A 20,068-nucleotide genomic window follows, 5' to 3' on the forward strand; every position below is an offset into this window, starting at 1 on the left:
ATGGAAAGGGATAAACGAATATTATCGGCTTGCCAACTTTAGTAAACGTTTATGAATAAGGGAGTTAGTTTCTAAAAGAAACAGTTGTTGAAATCTTCAAAATATTTTTTGCACTGTACACATAAACAAAAGGAACCTAGCCTTGTTTTTTGATTTATTTTTATTGAAACAAAAGTTTATTTACTTATATATAATAATTAATAATAATTACTGGGCTGGATAAATATTTCTAAACTCAACATGGGAGTCATTTTCTAGGTTTCCGGGGTTTTTCATAAATAGAAGTTATATATAGAAAATGAAGATTTAGACTTCTACGAATATTTTTTAAACGTCACAATGAGCATCCTTATTAGTTATCAGGGTTTCCAGTGGGGGAGATAAGTTATAGACTCACTAAGGAAGTCCATCAAGCTGGGCAGCATGGCGGCGGGGTTGGAGGCGACGCTGGCCATGTGCGCCACCAGCCAGAACACCTCCTCCTTCAGCGACGCGTATTCGCCGGACGGCTCTGAGTTCATGCCTGCCAACACACACATACAAGTTACTTTCGCTCTCTGCTCCTCAACGTCTAATAGCCACAGAATAAATAATAGCACTACCGTACAGAAAGAAAACTTCCTACAAAACCGAAGTTTGACAGCGATTCAGGGACGAATAATGATATCCCTTTCTAATGTATGGCACTATCCCTTTCGGCTATTTAGGGTTACCAAAATTCAAGCCATTATCTTATCTGTGGTCGTGCACGCGACGTCAAGTTGTGTCAACCCTAATGCAATGCTGAGCCGAGCGGAGCCGAGTTTTTTTATTATTATTATGAATGGGCATGGCCACAGACTAGCCGAGGCGTAGACGTGGCCTACGATGGAGCAAGCTCGCCCAGAAGGTGCCTGTTCACTCTTGATTTGAAGGTTGCCGGGTTATAAGAACACGGAAATATAGACGCCGGCAAGGAATTCCATTCCGAATTGGTGGAATATCTACCAAGTAACATGTATTCGTTTGGCCGAAGTCAGGAGTTTCGCACCCCTGGTCTTTGTATGGTAAAATTATTCTAATGGTTAAGAGGAAATTTACCTGAATTGAGCACTGTCGTATTCATGCCGTCACAGATGGATAACGTCCTGTAGAACCTCTGCATGATTGCATGGTTTTGCAGCACTGTGAACAACGCGTCAATTAAAAAATGGAAAAATTGAAAAAAAAATACACTACCTATGTCTCAAATGCTCTGAAACATTTTTATGCGATTAAACAAATTGTTGACAAAATGAACAAGGTTAATCTTTTCACTACGTTCGAATATCTTGCAGAGGAGGGTTTATCCAAATAGGGTTTCTCAGGAGTATGTTATTTGTTCTATGTGAAAAGACTACTGACTCATTCTTTGTGTTCTGATACATTTTTTGTAGTATCATTTTAACATACCTGTATCAGCGACGCAGGGCGCCTTCGGAGCCTGCTGTTTCCTCTCGTCCTCCAGATTGGTAGTATCTTGTGCTTGCTGCTTGCTTTCGTCAGTTTGCGACTGGGAGGAGCTCTCGCCGGAGCTAGAGGTGCCACTACCTCCGGCCACGCCTGGACTCGAGGCAGACTGAAACGATAAAAACGATAGGTATTAGTCACAAAACAGATAGGTACAGAAGTCAATCACATGTATGTACTTAACTTTTCATACCTACGCTCGGCGGTAGCTCTAGGGTTGTTAACTATAGCTTACTATCTGTTTTGTGTATTAGATGTGTAGAACTAAGGCCCACTTGCACCATCCCACTAACCCGAGATTAATATGTTTAACCGTTAACCTTGTGTCAAATTGTACTGGCACCCATGGTAACTCCAGGTTTAACCGGTTTACCCCGGGTTAGTGGAATGGTGCAAGTGGGCCTAAGAGTCAAAAGGTTAGGTAAGGCAGGTAAAGGACTATACATCTGGGATCTGCACAGAAGCACCGTTTTAAAAGCTTGAAGTGTCAATGTCATATTTCGATTCCAATTTATGCCATAAGGTGGTAGACCCTTCCATGCTAAATAGAATGTGCAAGTGATTGCAGCGGCCTTCGGCAGTAGAGTAGTAAACGGGTTCAAAACTAACGGACGGAAGTTTCCAACCCAATGGTGTGCTGCGGCGGTAACACGGTCGCATTTTTATCGCTTGTCAACATGCCTGTTACGTTCTAACAAGTATGTAAGAGGGAAAGTGACTGACGATAAAAATGAAACCATGCTGCGCCCGCTGTACAGGAATCCAGTATTTTTGTAGGAATTGTTCGGATTTATCCCTGCGGCTTTTTTTCGCCATCGCCCTACGCGACAACAATACCATCTTCATCACTTGAATGGTCGGCAGTCCTCAACTGTGCGTTTCTCCAGAAACTTCCTGCCTCGCACAGCCAAACTGTGGAATGAACTGTCGCCAGCGGTATTTCCGGACCGATACGACCTTCAAACCTTCAAGAAAAGAGCGTACTCCCATCTTAAATGCCGGCAACGCGCTTGCAACCCTTCTGGTGTCGCGGGTGTCCATGGGCGGCGGTAATCGCTTACCACCAGGTGATCCGTCTGCCCGTTTGCCTCCTATTTCATAAAAAAATAATTTGTTGCTAATAATCTAACGTGGGTTAGTGACGTACCGTGTTGGGCTGTCCGGCGGCGGGTTGCGCGGGCGCGTGCAGCAGCTTGCGGCAGTAGTGCAGCAGCTGCGCCAGCACGGCGCGGCGCAGCGGCGCGCGGCGCGCGGCCCCGGCGCCGCCGCCGCCGAGCACGTCGGCCAGCAGGCCCGACAGACGGGCTTCGGAGCCGGCCTCGCCGCGACCTCCGCCCGTCTCCCGCACCCAGCCCAGGGAGTGGTGAGCTGCATACGATACAACACATATGAATCAGTCATTAAATATATACAGGGTGGAAAGGCACGACGAAGACGCGGCGTGCATTTGAACACCGTATGTGAAGAGAAGATAGTGTTAAATATTGGCAAAAAGTAATTATCTAAGAAAGTAATAAAATTGTTTATAATATTTTTGCATTCAGTTGATTTATTTGTCATTTATGCGTCATTCATACATCAGTGTGATTCTCTCAACGATCGGATAAAAGGGTTAACTCCCGAGCATTCCCGACGGAGATCTTTAATCTAGCCGTCATGTGCACATGCTATAGGGTTATCACCACAGTTAAAAAGTACAAAATTTGGTATTTTTCTTTTTTACTCAATTAACGATTCTTACCATTATCAATCTGCTCTGTATCACTTAAACGACTTAATACTTCCGGGAAGGAACGTCGTGCCTTTCCACCCTGTATATGCGGTGAATATTCAGCGTCTTTTCGACGACATAGTCGTCTCAGCAGCAAGTGTACTTTATTCTTTTTTTTTGTTAGAAAGTGCATTGTTTTTGTTCTAAAAATAGATTACTCATCCTCAGTTTATCCGAAAATGATATATTACATGCCATAATACGTATAGATTTAAAGAAATGTTGCTCCAAGTGAGACGCGGCAGCGTCGAACTTCCCCCCTCCCCTCACTAAATGGGAGGTGGCTCTCGATGGCTCCCGGTTTGTATCTGCCCAAGACTAGCTAAGAATCAACTGTGCTAAGTTTCAGCGCATAGTCACAAAATGCAAGGTGTCGTGCACTAACAAACCAGCTAATTAGACTACCCTTAAAGGATCGACAATTGAAGTCTGTACCTTTGAATTTGAATTATTCAGATTGTCTGTGACTTTTGCCATTGCGGCAAATAGTCGTGGAACTAGAATGACGTTTGACTCGTTTGTTAAAAATAAGTAGTTATTACTTTAGGGCAAGTGTCACTTACCGACAGCGTCGAACAGTTTGACAGCGTGCACCGCATGCCTGGGGCTAAGCACTTGCAGCATCGGGTGAGCCACCCTCAGCAGCGTGGCCTGCAGGTCGTAGGCCTGCGCGAGCGGCGCGTCCTTGCGCCAGACGGCGCAGACCGTGCGCAGCGCGGCCAGCGCGCCGGCCGCGCCGCGCGGGCATACCACGCGCGACAGCACGGCGTGCAGCGCCGCCGCCGCGCCCGCGCCCGCGCCGATGTGCGCTCCGCCCTGCACACGTACAAGAGTCAACCGTGTGCCACAATACGGTACTATACGGCATATAAGCTACTCTCAATACTCAATATTATATGTATTACTGTGAACCATTTTCCAGGCATAGTACGGTATATCGACCACATACGCGCCAAAAGAATTTCAACTTTAGCATTCCGATTTAAGGTTCAAATTAGATTATACTTTCGAATTGTAATTGGAATATATTTGAATTTTTTGGGAAAACCTTGTAATTAGGTGCGGCCTGGAAAAGGGTTAAACAACCATTTCTAATTGTCAAAAACTCAAAACCATGTTAGAACTCATTCTATATATTTCCTTAATTTTTATTTCATGACCACTGTGAAACACGTCATACAATGCTAATTGCCGTTATTGGGTAGGTACGTTACTGCAAGTAAGGGTCCCTTGTCACCCTAATTAATACACATATTTTTCTTCCATGCATAGAATAAAAATACATACATACAAAATAACGTATGCGGAGTGAAATTTGGACAAAGTTCAATATTATTTGAAATAAAAAAAACACCATCCTTTTTTAAAATAATTATGTTTTTATAATAATGTATATATCAAGGCTTAGTGTAAAAAATAGGTTACTCCCATGCGAGATGCTTTACGGCAGTTCTGTGGTACTTTGTCCATCGCTGTCGAAAACACAGATGTCGGCATTTTATTCAGCTCCGATTTTATTTTTCGAATCAAACTGTAGATTTTTGGGACGAAAATTATTGCAATATACTCGCCTCTTTAGATTTGCCCAAAAATCTTCTATAGGGCGAAGTTGCGGAACATTAGGTGGATTTGATGTCTTCGGTACGTATGGGATGTTTAACTCCGCCATTTTGCAAAGGGTTTTTTTGGAATAATGGCTTGAGGCTAAGTCTGGCCAAAACACTACATTTTCTCCTCTATGACTCGTATTTATGAAATCCCGCACTAATGGCAAACAACGCTCTATGTAGCGGTCGGCGTTCACAGCTAAACCTGACTCAAAGAATACAGGCTTAGGCATTCCGCGTCGACTGATGGCAAGCATAGCAAAACTTTTTTAGGAAATTTTGTATGCTCAACATTCACGTTCTCATCGGTTGGACCATTGGTGTTCTCAAAATAGTAATTGCCTTGCCACTCGTTTCCATCTAACGTGAAATATGACTCGTCATCCATAACGCAAGTGACATTGTTTTTAGCGTAAAATATTTCTTTGACTAATTTACACAACCGTACTTTCTGAGTGATTTCTTGGTTTTCAGAGACAGTGGGCTTAACTTTTCTACATCGCTTATCAATGCCCATGTCTTTAAGATATTTTTTAACAGTTTTGCCGTCAGTTTTAAATTTTCTTCCGAGCTCTCTATAAGATTGTGCGACACGGCCGGCCGTAATTTTCTTTAATCGAGCTCTCTCAGAAACCTTGCTCAAGCTGGAATAGTTTCCAGAACCAGGCTTTCTGGCAGTGGTTTTCATCAAGGCAAAGGACGCCAGAATATTGTAAATAGTGCTTCGACTCTCACCCATTTGCACAAAATGTTCCACCACCTTTGATTTCGGCCATAGGGGATGGCTACTATAGAAATTACATACTGTTTGACGACGGCGTTCTTGTTGATTTACCATAATTACAAAATTAAACACCCAATCTTTATGAGACTTACCAAACTGATTGACAGATATATTGACTTTACATTGACAACACATATTTTTTATTTAGATTTTTGTGTTTTTATATTTTATATAACAAACTTTGACCAAATTTCACTCCGCATACGTTAAAGACGATTTAAATTTCTCCTCCTTATATCTAAACTAGGGTAAAATAGGACCCTATTACTAAGACTCTGCCGTCCGTCCGTCTGTCTGTCACCAGGCTGTATCTCACGAACCGTGATAGCTAGACAGTTGAAATTTTCACAGATGATGTATTTCTGTTGCCGCTATAACAACAAATACTAAAAACAGAATAAAATTGAGATTTAAGTAGGGCTCCCATACAACAAACGTGATTTTTGACCGAAGTTAAGCAACGTCGGGCGGGGTCAGTACTTGGATGGGTGAACGTTTTTTTTTTGCCTTTTTTTGCATTATGGTATGGAACCCTTCGTGCGCGAGTCCGACTCGCACTTGCCCGGTTTTTTTAGATTCCCATTAATCTTCCAAATCCTAGCACAATCAATACACAATACAATAGAAATCATCTAATAGGTATATACTCACGAGATAAGGCTCGGCGGTAGCCACAGCGCCATCCGTAGTCACATTAGTGGTGATGAACTTCACTACGGCGGGGACGAAATGCTCACATTCGTGGATCACGCGCCCCATCGTCTGATTGCTGCCTTCAGTCTAAACAAGATATCGAAGAAATATATGTCACATCTCCAGTATTAACAAAGCAATAAGCAAAATACATATTGTGATCGCTTCTAAAGAAGAAAATAGTTATTTACGATACAAGGGCGGAAAAGAGGAAATTCGAAACGAGTTGCGAATTACCTATTCTCACGTGTATCGTACAACGTTTTACAATTCATATGGCCCTTTAAACTTTTGACATACGCACAAAAAGCTATTTTACGCATATAGGAAAATATGTATTGTAAAAACATTTTTCTATCAAAGTAAACATAAACGTTTAGTAGTATGAGTGGATTTTAACCTCTTGTCTATGATAAGAATCCTTTTGAATGTTTTTCGCGAACCATTTTTTTTCTGCTCTATACAGCACAACCAAGGTTTGAACCTACGATTTCTGAATACCACACATATATAAAAGGTTAAACAAATGTGAGTTTACTCACTTGTAACGGCAGGGATGCGATCCACGCTAAGGCTTGCATTGACAACACCCAACACCTCAAAGAAATGTTTTCCAATCTAAAAAACAAAACAATGTGTAATATTATCTTGAATACACAGTAATATTATTATATCCGAAGGTTTATATAGAAAATTAAAATAATTTATATGGCGCGGTCGGTAGGATCTGCTCTATAATTTCAACACATTTATAAAACATTAATTGATGTTTGTATCATGCTAACAAACGCGTCGTAACGGCTTTGATTTTTGGTATACTCTGTCCGCGGAGTGTCGCACCCCTGCTGGTGGTGGTGTAGTACAGGGTACCTACTGCGTGAGCGACAGCAGCAGCGCGTTGACGGTGTCGGAGGCGAGGCGGATGCGCGGCGTGTCGGCCGGCACGCACAGCGTGTTGAGTGACCAAGCGCCGCCGCTGCCCCACACGGAGCCGTTCAGGGTTAGCCATAGGGAGACCACGTTTTCTAGGAATGTGCAGTCCATCTGGAAAATAAGTAAATGATATAGAAAAGAAGTAAATGATATCCTAATAACAAAAACTAATATACAGTTTTTTTTATTGAGATTTATGAGACGAAAGTGTAGTGTTGTGGTCGCGAAGCAGTTTAATAATTTTTTTGAACGCCGTGTGTATCGTGCACGCTGCGTCATCGTGAACCTTGCTGGAATGCACAAAGGTTAATATTGGGCTGTAGCTGCGCGCGTCAGTTGACGATCAAAAGGTTAATGTTCGTCGTTTGATAGTCGTAGTTACATATAATGTACAAGTTCATCATATACAGTATATAGTGAATTAGTAATAGATTTTTAGAAGCTCTCACTCGTCGAGTCTCGGCAAAACTCGACTTAAGTACAGGGCGGGACGAAATGGAAGCAGCAGCATGAATACATTCTGTTTTACAAGTCGACAAGTGTGTACATTTGGCATTAGGTTCAGGTGATAAGTCACAATGAAGCTCAATGAGCGTGAGCCGCCGGGGGCGCGAGGTCGCGGCCCGCTTCGCCTCCACTACATCCCCTACAGGGGCGGACATATCCTCAAAATATCTCAATTATCTCGCCGCAACTATCATCTGCAAAGATGCCGCGGGCAATAATGAATACCGACCTGGTAATGGAACTCGAGCGCGAGATGGCGGAAGACGTCGTAGAGCGTGTGGTGCAGCGGCGGGTGCGGGCGGGTGGGGGGCGGCACGGGCGGCGCGGGCTGCGGCGCGCGGCGGGGCGGCGCGCGCACGGCGGCGGCGAGCGCGGCGCCGCCCGCCAGCAGCACGCGGCGCGCCGCCGCCTCGCCCGCCGCGCCCGCCGCGCCAGCCCCCGACCCGCCGCCGCACCCGCTCTCCAGCCGCGCGTCCATGCAGCACGAGATGTTGCTGGGAAACGGACGATTCGCGATTACACACATGTTTTTTTGAAAGATGCTAATGGATTACGAGTGCTTCCCGTGAGATTCCAATGTTTCTTATAAACCTTACAAATTTCATCCCCTAGAAACCCAAAAATACTTTTTAAACGCCACACCTCCCGTACGCGGCGCGTCTTGTCGGAACCTAAACCTAAACCTTGTCGGAATTCGGAATGCACAAAAATCTAGCGAGCGTCGTCGATCATCATAAGTTGACGTGTTTGGCCGCCAAAAAGTACAATAGGTACGACGTACGATTCCCACCGACCGGCTGGGGTCGGACGGGGCCGGAGTACGAATGTGAAATGCGCGCAGAGTCCGCCCGTTCAATAGGAATTATACTTAAAACTTACCTAGTATTATTGTCCGGAGCTGGCTTACTCCGCGTCTCCTTCCTCATCGCCTCTCTGAACTCCTGCTCCAGCTGATTCTCCGACTCGGAGTCGTCGGACTCCACTACCTGAGGCAGTTGGTCCATGTCTATGCTTTTTATTGAATCTGTAAAAAAAATAGAACTCGAAATGCATTCCAGTCATAAAAATTGTTTACCTCCTTATTCATAGACGGACTACAAACCTCAGTTAACTAATAATCGCTTGTCCTTATCTGTCATATTATGAATAAAAGGGTTAGTGTTTAATCACAAAATATGTCTTAGATGTGATATTTCATCAGTCCAATTTCTTTCTCCAATGTATCTTGCTTCCCACATTTTGCCTCGTGAGATGCACAGACATTGGAACCAAGATATTAGACAGATGGAATACAAATATAGTTCGTTTTTTTAGTATTAGAAGAAGTTAAGCGATCTTGACATTTATTTTAATTGAAAAACGCTTTTTAAAAATCAGTAACTATTACTTATGAAAGGAGAAGAATATAAATGATCGTATCAGATTCATAATTGTTACATATTTGCCGTGACTTATTTTTAAAACTTGGTTTTCAACTAAAGGACACATCAAGATTGTTTACCTTATTTCTAATGCTAAAAAATACAAACTATAGACAAAAACATCCTTTTCAACTTTTTTCATAACGCGTCCCAACTATGCATTGATAATATGTCAATCAAAAGAAAACTTATATTAACAAAACTTACTTGGTGAAGATAGAATAGGCGATTTGATGATTTGATTAGGTTTCTTGCCTTCGAATGATTCAGTTTTGGTCTTCGGCAGACCGAAACTATCCGCCAAAACATCTGGAAATATGTTTTTTTTTAATAATACGAATGAAAATAAATGAAAGGTACAGCATTCCAACTACAAATCGACTGCGTAGAAATAGGTACAGTCACCTGGAATAATATGTTACTCTTCGAAGGCCGCAAAAATATGTGACACGCTCTTATGGCACTACAAATAAAATCGAGTCCGATATTTTTGCGGCCTTGGTTGTGTAACATACAATTGCGGATGACTGTACACTAGGTAATATGTGCACATTGGGGAAAGGGTTCATGTTTTTCTAACAAGTTGGAATAATTCTCAGAAATTTCAGGATCATTTCATAGGAAACAATGGAAACTTTAATTTTGAAAATGGGAAATATTGATTCACATACAGAAATATGAGAACCATCCGAATTTTTTCCATGTGGAAATTTCTCAATTTTGGAAACTTTCTGACGACATAAGACACAGGTCACGTATTGAACAATTCGTTAGATTCGTCATATTTTGTTCCATTCGCCTCTCTCTTGCAACACTGCTCTTAACCGCATCATACTGTAGTAGATGATATAGATATATTTGCTGGTAGTGCTGGTGTATTTTACAGGAAACTGATAAGGTGCATAGATAAATAATATAATGTTAATATAATATCTTATTTTATTTAGTATTAGTTTTTAGTTTTAATTTAGTTTTATTTTATAGATAAGTTAGTTTATTTTCATTTTTAATATTTGTATCTACCTTATCAATAAACATATAATTAACTGTTCTTTCTTCTATATAATGTTAAAATGCGTCCCGGATCTCATAGTTATAAGTTTTATTGTTGAAGTATAAATATTTTTTGAATTTTAATATTATGTAATATACCACATAAGTGCTTTGGTGTCATACTGTTAATTTATGTGTAAAGTTTATTAAATAAATAAATAAATAAAACACATACCTGCGACGGTGACGCCATGGTGGACCTTGCGGGGCGCCTTGCCGCCGGCGGGCCAGGGGACTTTGTTGCGGATCTCCACGCGGTCGGGGACCGAATCGCGGACCTCGACCAGGCGCCATCTTTCCTCCACCTCGTATGTGGGGCTCGAACATGCCGAGCCGTTTTCGTACTCTACTAGGTCCTGTCAGATAAATCTAAATATAATAGCTGAACAGGTGCCCGATCCGAGCGGATCCTGCAGCATAAGGGCTGATTGAAACGATGCGAGAACTCGCATGCGCGTTTCATAGCATTACGGGTTTTCATCGGTCGGTTGAATAGGACGTAACCAACAGTCTGCAAAGTAACTAAAATCGCATGCGAGTTCGCGCGCCGTCTAAATCAGCCCTAAATCACTTCTTTTTATACTTTAAAACTATAAATCCTAGCAAAATGCTGCATAAACAATTATTTTTGATACAGTTTTTTGTACCTTCAACAGTTTTTCTAAAAACAACAAAATGGGACACAAAAATAGGGGAAAAAGACGCACACGGCAACTCGTTTCTACTACTATTTGTTTTCTTACCTGCATAAGCTACATATGGGATGGGACTTTTGAAATTTGTTAGAGAAATGAGTCGTAGGTACTATGAGGATATTATTCAATTTATTGACGATAGTTGTCGAGTCTTGCAGTGGTAGCACGGTCGCATTATTATCGCTAGTCACCATGCCTGTCACGTTCTAACAAGTATGTAAGTACGTAAATGACGGGCATAGTGACAGGCGATAAAAATGGAACCATGCCACAGAATAAATAATAGTACTGCCGTACAAAAAGGAAACTTCCTACAAAACCGAAGTTTGAGAGCGGTTCAGGGTCGAAGCATGCTATCCCTTTCTAATATATGGCAATCCCTTTCGGCTATTTAGGGTTGTCAAACTTCAAGTGATTATCTTATCTGTGGTCGTGCACGCAAAGGGAAGTCAAATGGTGTCAACCCTAATAATTGCTCGGAGCAATGCTGAGCCGAGCGGAGCCGAGTTTGGCCGAAGTCAGGAGTTTCGCACCCCTGACCATGCTGCGCCTGCTGTAGTAGTTTACCTGCAGTAGCGTGGTGAGCGCGTGGCGCGGCCAGGGCGGCAGCGTGACGGCCAAGCGCGCCAGCCCCAGCACGCACGACGGCTCCAACACCGCGCCGCCGCACAACGCGCACAGACGGCCTACCACCTGCAAGTAACATTCACATAAATGGTGTACGATGCAGCGTACATTACAAAAATATCTAATTTTATACATAATTAGATAAAATCTATTTATTCCTATATATTATTTCAATTGTAAAACTAATCGGTTTTCTGATTTTTTACTTAAATTAACGCAATATTTTAATTTATAAAAATTACATTCGTTTTAAGACGAAATGTCGGAAAATTTAAAAATATCCAGAGTATGATGATTTTTAGTTTGTGATTTTTGACGTTTTATCGAAAATAGTGTATATTTCTGATGGTAGTAAGATTTTTATATATCTCTTCCTGATAATTATATATTTACATAAATATGATTTAGCCTATGCAACTTCTAACACTGATTTCGCAGTGATAATCGATGTTATAATTTTTTTACTATTTTTCCCATAATCAGCAAACAATTACGTAACGGATTTATATATTTATTTCGGGCAAAAAGAAAAGTCATGTATTTAAGGGTTAGAATAAATGCACAACCCAGGCCATACCAAGGAACGCACGATCCAAGCGTGCACGCTCGACGCAGACGTCGACCGTCATACATTTGTTTTAGGGTGGTATCTATCCAATTTCTTTGTCCAATGTGTATTGCGTCCCACATTTTGTTTAATCAGAGAGTGAGACGCTATGACACTGGACAAAGAAAGTGGAATACCACCCTTAACCAGTGCGCTAGCAGCCAGGTGACACCACAATGTGCACATTCTCACCTTAGCACACAGCAGCAGCGTGTCCGCAGAGCCAGCGCTGTCCATGGCCAGCATGTGTTGCACCAGCGCTTGAGCTAGTAGAGCACACAGCGCGGGCGACACCACCGTGTGCTTGACGCGCGGCGCCGCGCCGGACGACTCGCCCTCCGAGTTGCTGCGCTTGTCGACCATCGCATGCGCGTTTTCAACGCAACCCAGGCATGATCACGCTGCACTCACCTTAGCACACAGCAGCAGCGTGTCCGCAGAGCCAGCGCTGTCCATGGCCAGCATGTGTTGCACCAGCGCTTGAGCTAGTAGAGCACACAGCGCGGGCGACACCACCGTGTGCTTGACGCGCGGCGCCGCGCCGGACGACTCGCCCTCCGAGTTGCTGCGCTTGCCGACCATCGCCATGCGCGCTTTCAGGTTAAAGCGGACGCGCTGAAAGCAAATTACGCTTATAGTTTAAGCCGTTTTAAAGCCATAATCGTTTGAGCCGGCACATAACTCGAAATTACATCGTCTACGCGCTTTCTTGCATAGCAAATAGACTTGATAAATGCATGTGACCCAGAACATTTATTTTTCGTGAGGGCATAGTTGTACATCATGAGCCTAAAAAGCTGGATAACGTTATAGCAAATTATCTAACAGTTTTGAATGATTTACGGTTAGTTTCACTAGACTTATATCGACCGGGATTTCGGAAGATCGAAAACAATACAAAAGGTAATAACGGTTCATATCCCGGTCGATATAAATCTAGCAAATTACCTCGGTTTCGCAGTTTTGACCTTTCACGTCGCAAAGCAGTGTTTCTGGGTCATAATCACCTGTTGTTCCTCTAAAGCGACCTGTATGCCACGCCGCGCGGCCTCAAACTCTTGCATTTGGTGCAGCAGCTTCTTATGCAGCTTGCGGCGATGTAGCTTGCATTCTGCGGCGCGTGGCGAAGGCGCGGGTTCGGCGCCGGTCGCGCCTGGCCGCCCGCCCGTCACCCACTCCCAACGGCTGTAATTAATATTATGCATTATTTTTGAGGCCTCGCAAGAATATTGTCCAGTGTGATTGACAAATACCTAACATAACGAAATCTGGTTTGTAGTGGTGTTGCTTGCAAAGTTAGCGGCCTTTGGCTTGTATACCGGTAAGATATATTTATGTTAGTTCCGGTCCAGAATCTAGTTTGCAAATTGCAAATAATCCGACTTGTCACAAAATCTAAATAGTAAATTGACACAAAATAAAAAACAAACCAAAAATTGGTATCGGTTGGGTTTAGAAGTATACGAGTAAGATGTCCACATCGCGTGCGACACGGCTCGCATCGTGACATGTGTTTAAGGGCTTATTTAGACGATGCGAGAACTCGCATGCGAGTTTCATTACACTGCGGTTTTTGATCGGTCGGTTGAATTGGACGTAACCAACAGTCCGCAATGTAACCAAAATCGCATGCGAGTTCGTGCGCCGTCTAAATCAGCCCCAAGGCTAATACGAGGGTTAGTCCGAAAGTTGTTAGCTGTCGCCAGGCAAGGGCAGCCGCCACACCATCCGAGTGCGCAAACCCTCTCGCACTAACATAACTGGCGTGCTTGTTGGAGACGGCGGGCTGGCTGTCCAACGCCGCCGCCAGCGCGGTGAGCACGGCGGCGGTGACGGCGGGCTGCGGGCGCGGCGCGCGCAGCAACGCCAGAGCGCGAGCGGTCAGCGCGGCCGCCACGCCGCCCTCCGGGTCCGAGTGCGCGAACTGGGACTTGAGTCATGTCTCTCCCGCTCTAACATACCTGGCGTGCTTGTTGGAGACGGCGGGCTGGCTGTCCAACGCCGCCGCCAGCGCGGTGAGCACGGCGGCGGTGACGGCGGGCTGCGGGCGCGGCGCGCGCAGCAACGCCAGAGCGCGAGCGGCCAGCGCGGCCGCCACGCCGCCCTCCGGGTCCGAGTGCGCGAACTGGGACTTGAGTCATGTCTCTCCCGCTCTAACATACCTGGCGTGCTTGTTGGAGACGGCGGGCTGGCTGTCCAACGCCGCCGCCAGCGCGGTGAGCACGGCGGCGGTGACGGCGGGCTGCGGGCGCGGCGCGCGCAGCAACGCCAGAGCGCGAGCGGCCAGCGCGGCCGCCACGCCGCCCTCCGGGTCCGAGTGCGCGAACTGGGACTTGAGTCATGTCTCTCCCGCTCTAACATACCTGGCGTGCTTGTTGGAGACGGCGGGCTGGCTGTCCAACGCCGCCGCCAGCGCGGTGAGCACGGCGGCGGTGACGGCGGGCTGCGGGCGCGGCGCGCGCAGCAACGCCAGAGCGCGAGCGGCCAGCGCGGCCGCCACGCCGCCCTCCGGGTCCGAGTGCGCGAACTGGGACTTGAGTCATGTCTCTCCCGCTCTAACATACCTGGCGTGCTTGTTGGAGACGGCGGGCTGGCTGTCCAACGCCGCCGCCAGCGCGGTGAGCACGGCGGCGGTGACGGCGGGCTGCGGGCGCGGCGCGCGCAGCAACGCCAGAGCGCGAGCGGCCAGCGCGGCCGCCACGCCGCCCTCCGGGTCCGAGTGCGCGAACTGGGACTTGAGTCATGTCTCTCCCGCTCTAACATACCTGGCGTGCTTGTTGGAGACGGCGGGCTGGCTGTCCAACGCCGCCGCCAGCGCGGTGAGCACGGCGGCGGTGACGGCGGGCTGCGGGCGCGGCGCGCGCAGCAACGCCAGAGCGCGAGCGGCCAGCGCGGCCGCCACGCCGCCCTCCGGGTCCGAGTGCGCGAACTGGGACTTGAGTCATGTCTCTCCCGCTCTAACATACCTGGCGTGCTTGTTGGAGACGGCGGGCTGGCTGTCCAACGCCGCCGCCAGCGCGGTGAGCACGGCGGCGGTGACGGCGGGCTGCGGGCGCGGCGCGCGCAGCAACGCCAGAGCGCGAGCGGCCAGCGCGGCCGCCACGCCGCCCTCCGGGTCCGAGTGCGCGAACTGGGACTTGAGTCATGTCTCTCCCGCTCTAACATACCTGGCGTGCTTGTTGGAGACGGCGGGCTGGCTGTCCAACGCCGCCGCCAGCGCGGTGAGCACGGCGGCGGTGACGGCGGGCTGCGGGCGCGGCGCGCGCAGCAACGCCAGAGCGCGAGCGGCCAGCGCGGCCGCCACGCCGCCCTCCGGGTCCGAGTGCGCGAACTGGGACTTGAGTCATGTCTCTCCCGCTCTAACATACCTGGCGTGCTTGTTGGAGACGGCGGGCTGGCTGTCCAACGCCGCCGCCAGCGCGGTGAGCACGGCGGCGGTGACGGCGGGCTGCGGGCGCGGCGCGCGCAGCAACGCCAGAGCGCGAGCGGCCAGCGCGGCCGCCACGCCGCCCTCCGGGTCCGAGTGCGCGAACTGGGACTTGAGTCATGTCTCTCCCGCTCTAACATACCTGGCGTGCTTGTTGGAGACGGCGGGCTGGCTGTCCAACGCCGCCGCCAGCGCGGTGAGCACGGCGGCGGTGACGGCGGGCTGCGGGCGCGGCGCGCGCAGCAACGCCAGAGCGCGAGCGGCCAGCGCGGCCGCCACGCCGCCCTCCGGGTCCGAGTGCGCGAACAGCGACTTGCGCGCCATGTACATGATGAGCACCAAACATCTGAGGGAAGATACAATTGATATACATTTACGCCCTTATCCATCATACCGATACGTCGGAAAGGGACAATAGTACATTATTGTCGAGGCTCGGAAGTAGCTACTTGCAGGCTGAGGATTCGTTTTAAACGGACGACCTTGGGAGTCCGTTTAATTGAATCCGAAGCCAGCAAGTAGCCTTCCAGCCGAGTCATATATAGTGCTTTTCTCAAAAATGGTGCAAGAAATATAAATATCATAGAAATATTTTACAAACGCAACGTTCTTACATATCGGGGGGCACGGCAGTGCCCCCGCCAAGTCGAGCGCGAAGCAAACACTGCCGTACCATCCTTTACTGGAACCATTTCGCCGCATTTTCAGGCCCCTATTTGAGAACCTCTGGATAAGACCAGAACGCAGAAATTTTGGTCATCCAGTAAGCTATAATCACATACTTAAAATCCAAAATTTCAAGTCTGTAGGTCATTTAGTTCCGAAGTTAAGCGAAAGCAAAGTTTCGCATTTATGAAACTCACTCATGATCATCAGAATAGAACTAGTACTTCCCATAAACTCAGAGAGCTGAAATTTGGTACAGAGTTAGGGTTTAAAGGCCACATAAAGGGAAAACCTAAAAATATTGCAATATCAGTCACGTTTTAAAGATCTAAGAACTGCATAAGTAAGTTTGTAATCCCATATAAATATATGATATTACAAAGTTACTGTTGCACTTCCTACAAATAGTAGGTAAAGTAAAGGTACACTACGATGTACGATGTGAGTATGAATGAAGATATGTTTAGTTATGATATGTGTATACATAGTATGGGTATGAGTACCCGAAAAGAAGGACTGCCTACAAAAAGAGATGAGATCCCATCAAAAACATTACATGTAAAAAGGTGCAAGTCTCGCAACGCTTTTACTACAAAAAAGTTTTGAGATGTAATGTGAAACCAAGTCGGTTATTTTAATCAGTGCCAGGGGGTGTTAAAACTTTATCAATAAGATATCTTTAATTTGTAATACGTATAATGACTTGGCCATCGCACGGCTGCGTAATGACAAAAGGATCATCGTCACCTATTAAAAATAATTCTAATTGAACATAACGCTAGCGCTAATTTCAGTTTGAGCATTACACATATTTACGAGTACGGTACGAGTAAAGCATTATGTGCGATTGCCAAGTCATTATATGATGATTAGTGACGGATTACTGATTATTATTTAATTATTAGATTTAATGAATGGGCAATACGAAAAACTGTTGCTACTGTACAAGAATCAGAACCGGAAAAAAAGAAAAGAAAGATTTGTAATAATAAAAAAACTACTCCTAAAAAGAAAAAAAACGTGTTAAATAAGAAAATCTAATAAAATAAATCAATATGCCCACGTTTCTACAAAAAGAAGTGAAATCCCACCAAAAACATTCTGTAAAAAACTAGCCAAGTCTCGATGGAGCTGCTTGTTTATCTCTAAAAAGTAATGAAATCTAGACAAAGTCGTGCCAAGTCTAAGGTTCCTTACTGCGATTTCTTTATTATTATAGTTAATGTTGTGTGACTTGGCCGTTGAAGGGTACACAAGGGTACAAAACCAGGTGCTCCATGACACCATTGCACCAATCTGCCATTGCACCAAAAAGAAGTGTGTGTTTCAGGCTCGCCCATACATAAGTATTATTGAAATACGCAGCTTTATCAAGCCTACAATTGACTGGTTATTGAATCAACGTTTTCCAAGTGGCAATTTTCCATCGTCAATGGGTAGCGGTTCTGGCGACAGATTGGTGCAATGGTGTCATGGAGCACCTGGTTTTGTACCCTTGTGTACCCTTCAACGGCCAAGTCACACAACATTAACTATAATAATAAAGAAATCGCAGTAAGGAACCTTAGACTTGGCACGACTTTGTCTAGATTTCATTACTTTTTAGAGATAAACAAGCAGCTCCATCGAGACTTGGCTAGTTTTTTACAGAATGTTTTTGGTGGGATATATTTTGACAGAAATAAGCCCTTGCCGCCTTTTTATTTTTTTTAATAAAAAAATAGAAGTGTATTTTTCTGCCAAAAATACGCCAACCTATTTGAGACATCTAAATAGCCGCGGTACTAATCATCTGTTTGGCTGTTTAATGGGCCTGTGCCTTCATTTGATGTGGTCATTTCAACTTTTAAAAAGTTTGGAACTCGACAAATAATGGAATTTGTATGCAACATTGCAGTCCCAAAATCGAGACGGCAATGTTTTTAACTTTTTAATTTTTGACTGACCATAAACTACGCGCTTCGCGACCTATTTTTTAGACGGCAAAGTCGACTTTGCCGTCCATTTTTGAGAAAACGATTATTATCGGCTTGTCAACTTTAGTAAACGTTTATGAATAAGGGGGTTAGACCTATGGTGGATTTTTTAACGCTTTCACTGCTATACTTCTTTTCTTTTAGCATTAGAAAAAGAATACGCGATCTTGACGTGTCTTTTAATTGTAAACGCTTTTTAAAATCAGTAACTATTACTTATGAAAGCAAAAGAATGTAAATAATCGTATATGATTCAAAATCGTTACATATTTGCCATGACTTATTTTTCAAAAGGGTTTTTCAATAAAAAGACACGTCAAGATTGTTTACCTTTTTAATTATGCTAAAAAAACTAACTTAGCGCGAGCTACGGGCTACGTCCGTAGCTGATAACACGTTATTTACGCATTGTAGCGAAAAGTGCTTACGTAAAGACAATCTGCCTAGCAGCACCGTGATGGGGCAGTTGGACTGAGGGCAGCTACCCCATCTCGTGCGTCGAAAATGTTCTTATGTATGGAATGGACTAAATGTATGAAGAATATTTTCTTTCATTTGTCGCTATTCTAGTGCCCTAACCTACGTTGGCATTTAAGAAGCTTTTGATCCTGGTTAGAAATTTTTTCAAAATTTTTGATCCAGTAGTTTCGGAGATATAAGGGGGGGGAGGGACATTTTTTGGCTATTTTCTTAAATTACTTCTAACCTATTTTAAAAATCATAAAAAAAAATATATTTGAAATTCTCAAAATGAGCTCACGATATAGTTTGGATTTTTTTTTTTCTAAAATCTAAAATCAAAGAAGCAGCAATATTATAATCCATGGATTGAGAGAGAACCTTCAAATGGCTTATTGACCTTGAATAAAATAATCATTATGTTAAATATTTGATGTGATGACTTGCTTGTTCACCATCACATAATAATTATGGAGTCATAGTCAAACAATTTTTATACCTCTAAAAATCATGTTGTTGTTTTGATAGGTACTTCATTGGTATAATCAAATCAATGATAAAACAATTGTCACAATTAAGTACACCGCGAAGTCCATATCTGTTAAAAAAATAGTATCTATACATACACCAACATGATTCATGGGTCATGGTCAAACTATATTTGTAGGTTTAAGCTTTGGTTTCCTAGGAATGTAGCGGTGCCGGCATGTAGCGGCCTTCATGTAGAGGACGCAAAAAGACGACCGCCTTTACGGTGACATGTGGAAAGTTCAACGTCGTCATAACTCCCCGTCAGCCACCAACGTATCCAGGAGGGAAAATGGACTACCTTGATTACTTAAGGATGAACTATCATCAGAAGAGGAAAAGTATCGTAGTGCGGAGGATCATTTATTCAAATCTCGTGGTACAGAAGGTGCATTTGAGATTTTGTTAGAAATGCCAATAAGGCCTAGTTTTCCCCTCTGGGTTGGAAGGTCAGATGGCAGTCGCTTTCGTAATAACTAGTGCCTACGTCAATTCTTGGGATTAGCTGTCAAGCGGACCCCAGGCTCCCATGAGCCGTGGCAAAATGCCGAGATTATGATTATACTCGTATATAAGATTATTAAAACCCTTTAGTCCGTAGCGGCAACATACTCACCATCATACTTAAAACAAAAACGCATCTCTACTATAAGAATTAACGGTTCGAAATCGAATGACTCAAACGGAATGTCAAATGGGTTAAGAAGAAGATTAGAAATGGCTTCACCGCTATCAAATAAAACGTTTACGAAACTATAGACACCGTCAAGACGGCCGTCATGCAAATTGTCCGCTCAATCATCGCTCTCTAGGAAACCGCGCCTTT

The 20,068-nt window shown here is 44.9% G+C and overlaps 1 protein-coding gene across 1 annotated transcript in view; it reads right to left on the reverse strand.

The window, feature by feature from the left end:
• Nucleotides 1-20,068, reverse strand: part of LOC134673322 (baculoviral IAP repeat-containing protein 6) — a 113,564-nt gene that overhangs the window by 36,398 nt on the left and 57,098 nt on the right. Inside the window, exons 18-33 of the mRNA XM_063531293.1 lie at nucleotides 15,756-15,959; nucleotides 13,194-13,371; nucleotides 12,598-12,801; nucleotides 11,520-11,645; nucleotides 10,433-10,613; nucleotides 9,412-9,513; nucleotides 8,663-8,807; nucleotides 8,013-8,277; nucleotides 7,218-7,387; nucleotides 6,886-6,961; nucleotides 6,302-6,430; nucleotides 3,823-4,075; nucleotides 2,636-2,856; nucleotides 1,432-1,597; nucleotides 1,081-1,164; nucleotides 398-523 (exon numbers count right to left, since the gene is read on the reverse strand). Of these exons, the coding sequence (XP_063387363.1) occupies nucleotides 398-523; nucleotides 1,081-1,164; nucleotides 1,432-1,597; nucleotides 2,636-2,856; nucleotides 3,823-4,075; nucleotides 6,302-6,430; nucleotides 6,886-6,961; nucleotides 7,218-7,387; nucleotides 8,013-8,277; nucleotides 8,663-8,807; nucleotides 9,412-9,513; nucleotides 10,433-10,613; nucleotides 11,520-11,645; nucleotides 12,598-12,801; nucleotides 13,194-13,371; nucleotides 15,756-15,959 (2,630 nt within the window). The remainder of the gene's footprint in view (nucleotides 1-397; nucleotides 524-1,080; nucleotides 1,165-1,431; nucleotides 1,598-2,635; nucleotides 2,857-3,822; nucleotides 4,076-6,301; nucleotides 6,431-6,885; nucleotides 6,962-7,217; nucleotides 7,388-8,012; nucleotides 8,278-8,662; nucleotides 8,808-9,411; nucleotides 9,514-10,432; nucleotides 10,614-11,519; nucleotides 11,646-12,597; nucleotides 12,802-13,193; nucleotides 13,372-15,755; nucleotides 15,960-20,068) is intronic.

This window comes from Cydia fagiglandana, chromosome 18 (assembly GCF_963556715.1).
Source record: "Cydia fagiglandana chromosome 18, ilCydFagi1.1, whole genome shotgun sequence".
In the NCBI taxonomy this organism is placed as follows: domain Eukaryota; kingdom Metazoa; phylum Arthropoda; class Insecta; order Lepidoptera; family Tortricidae; genus Cydia; species Cydia fagiglandana.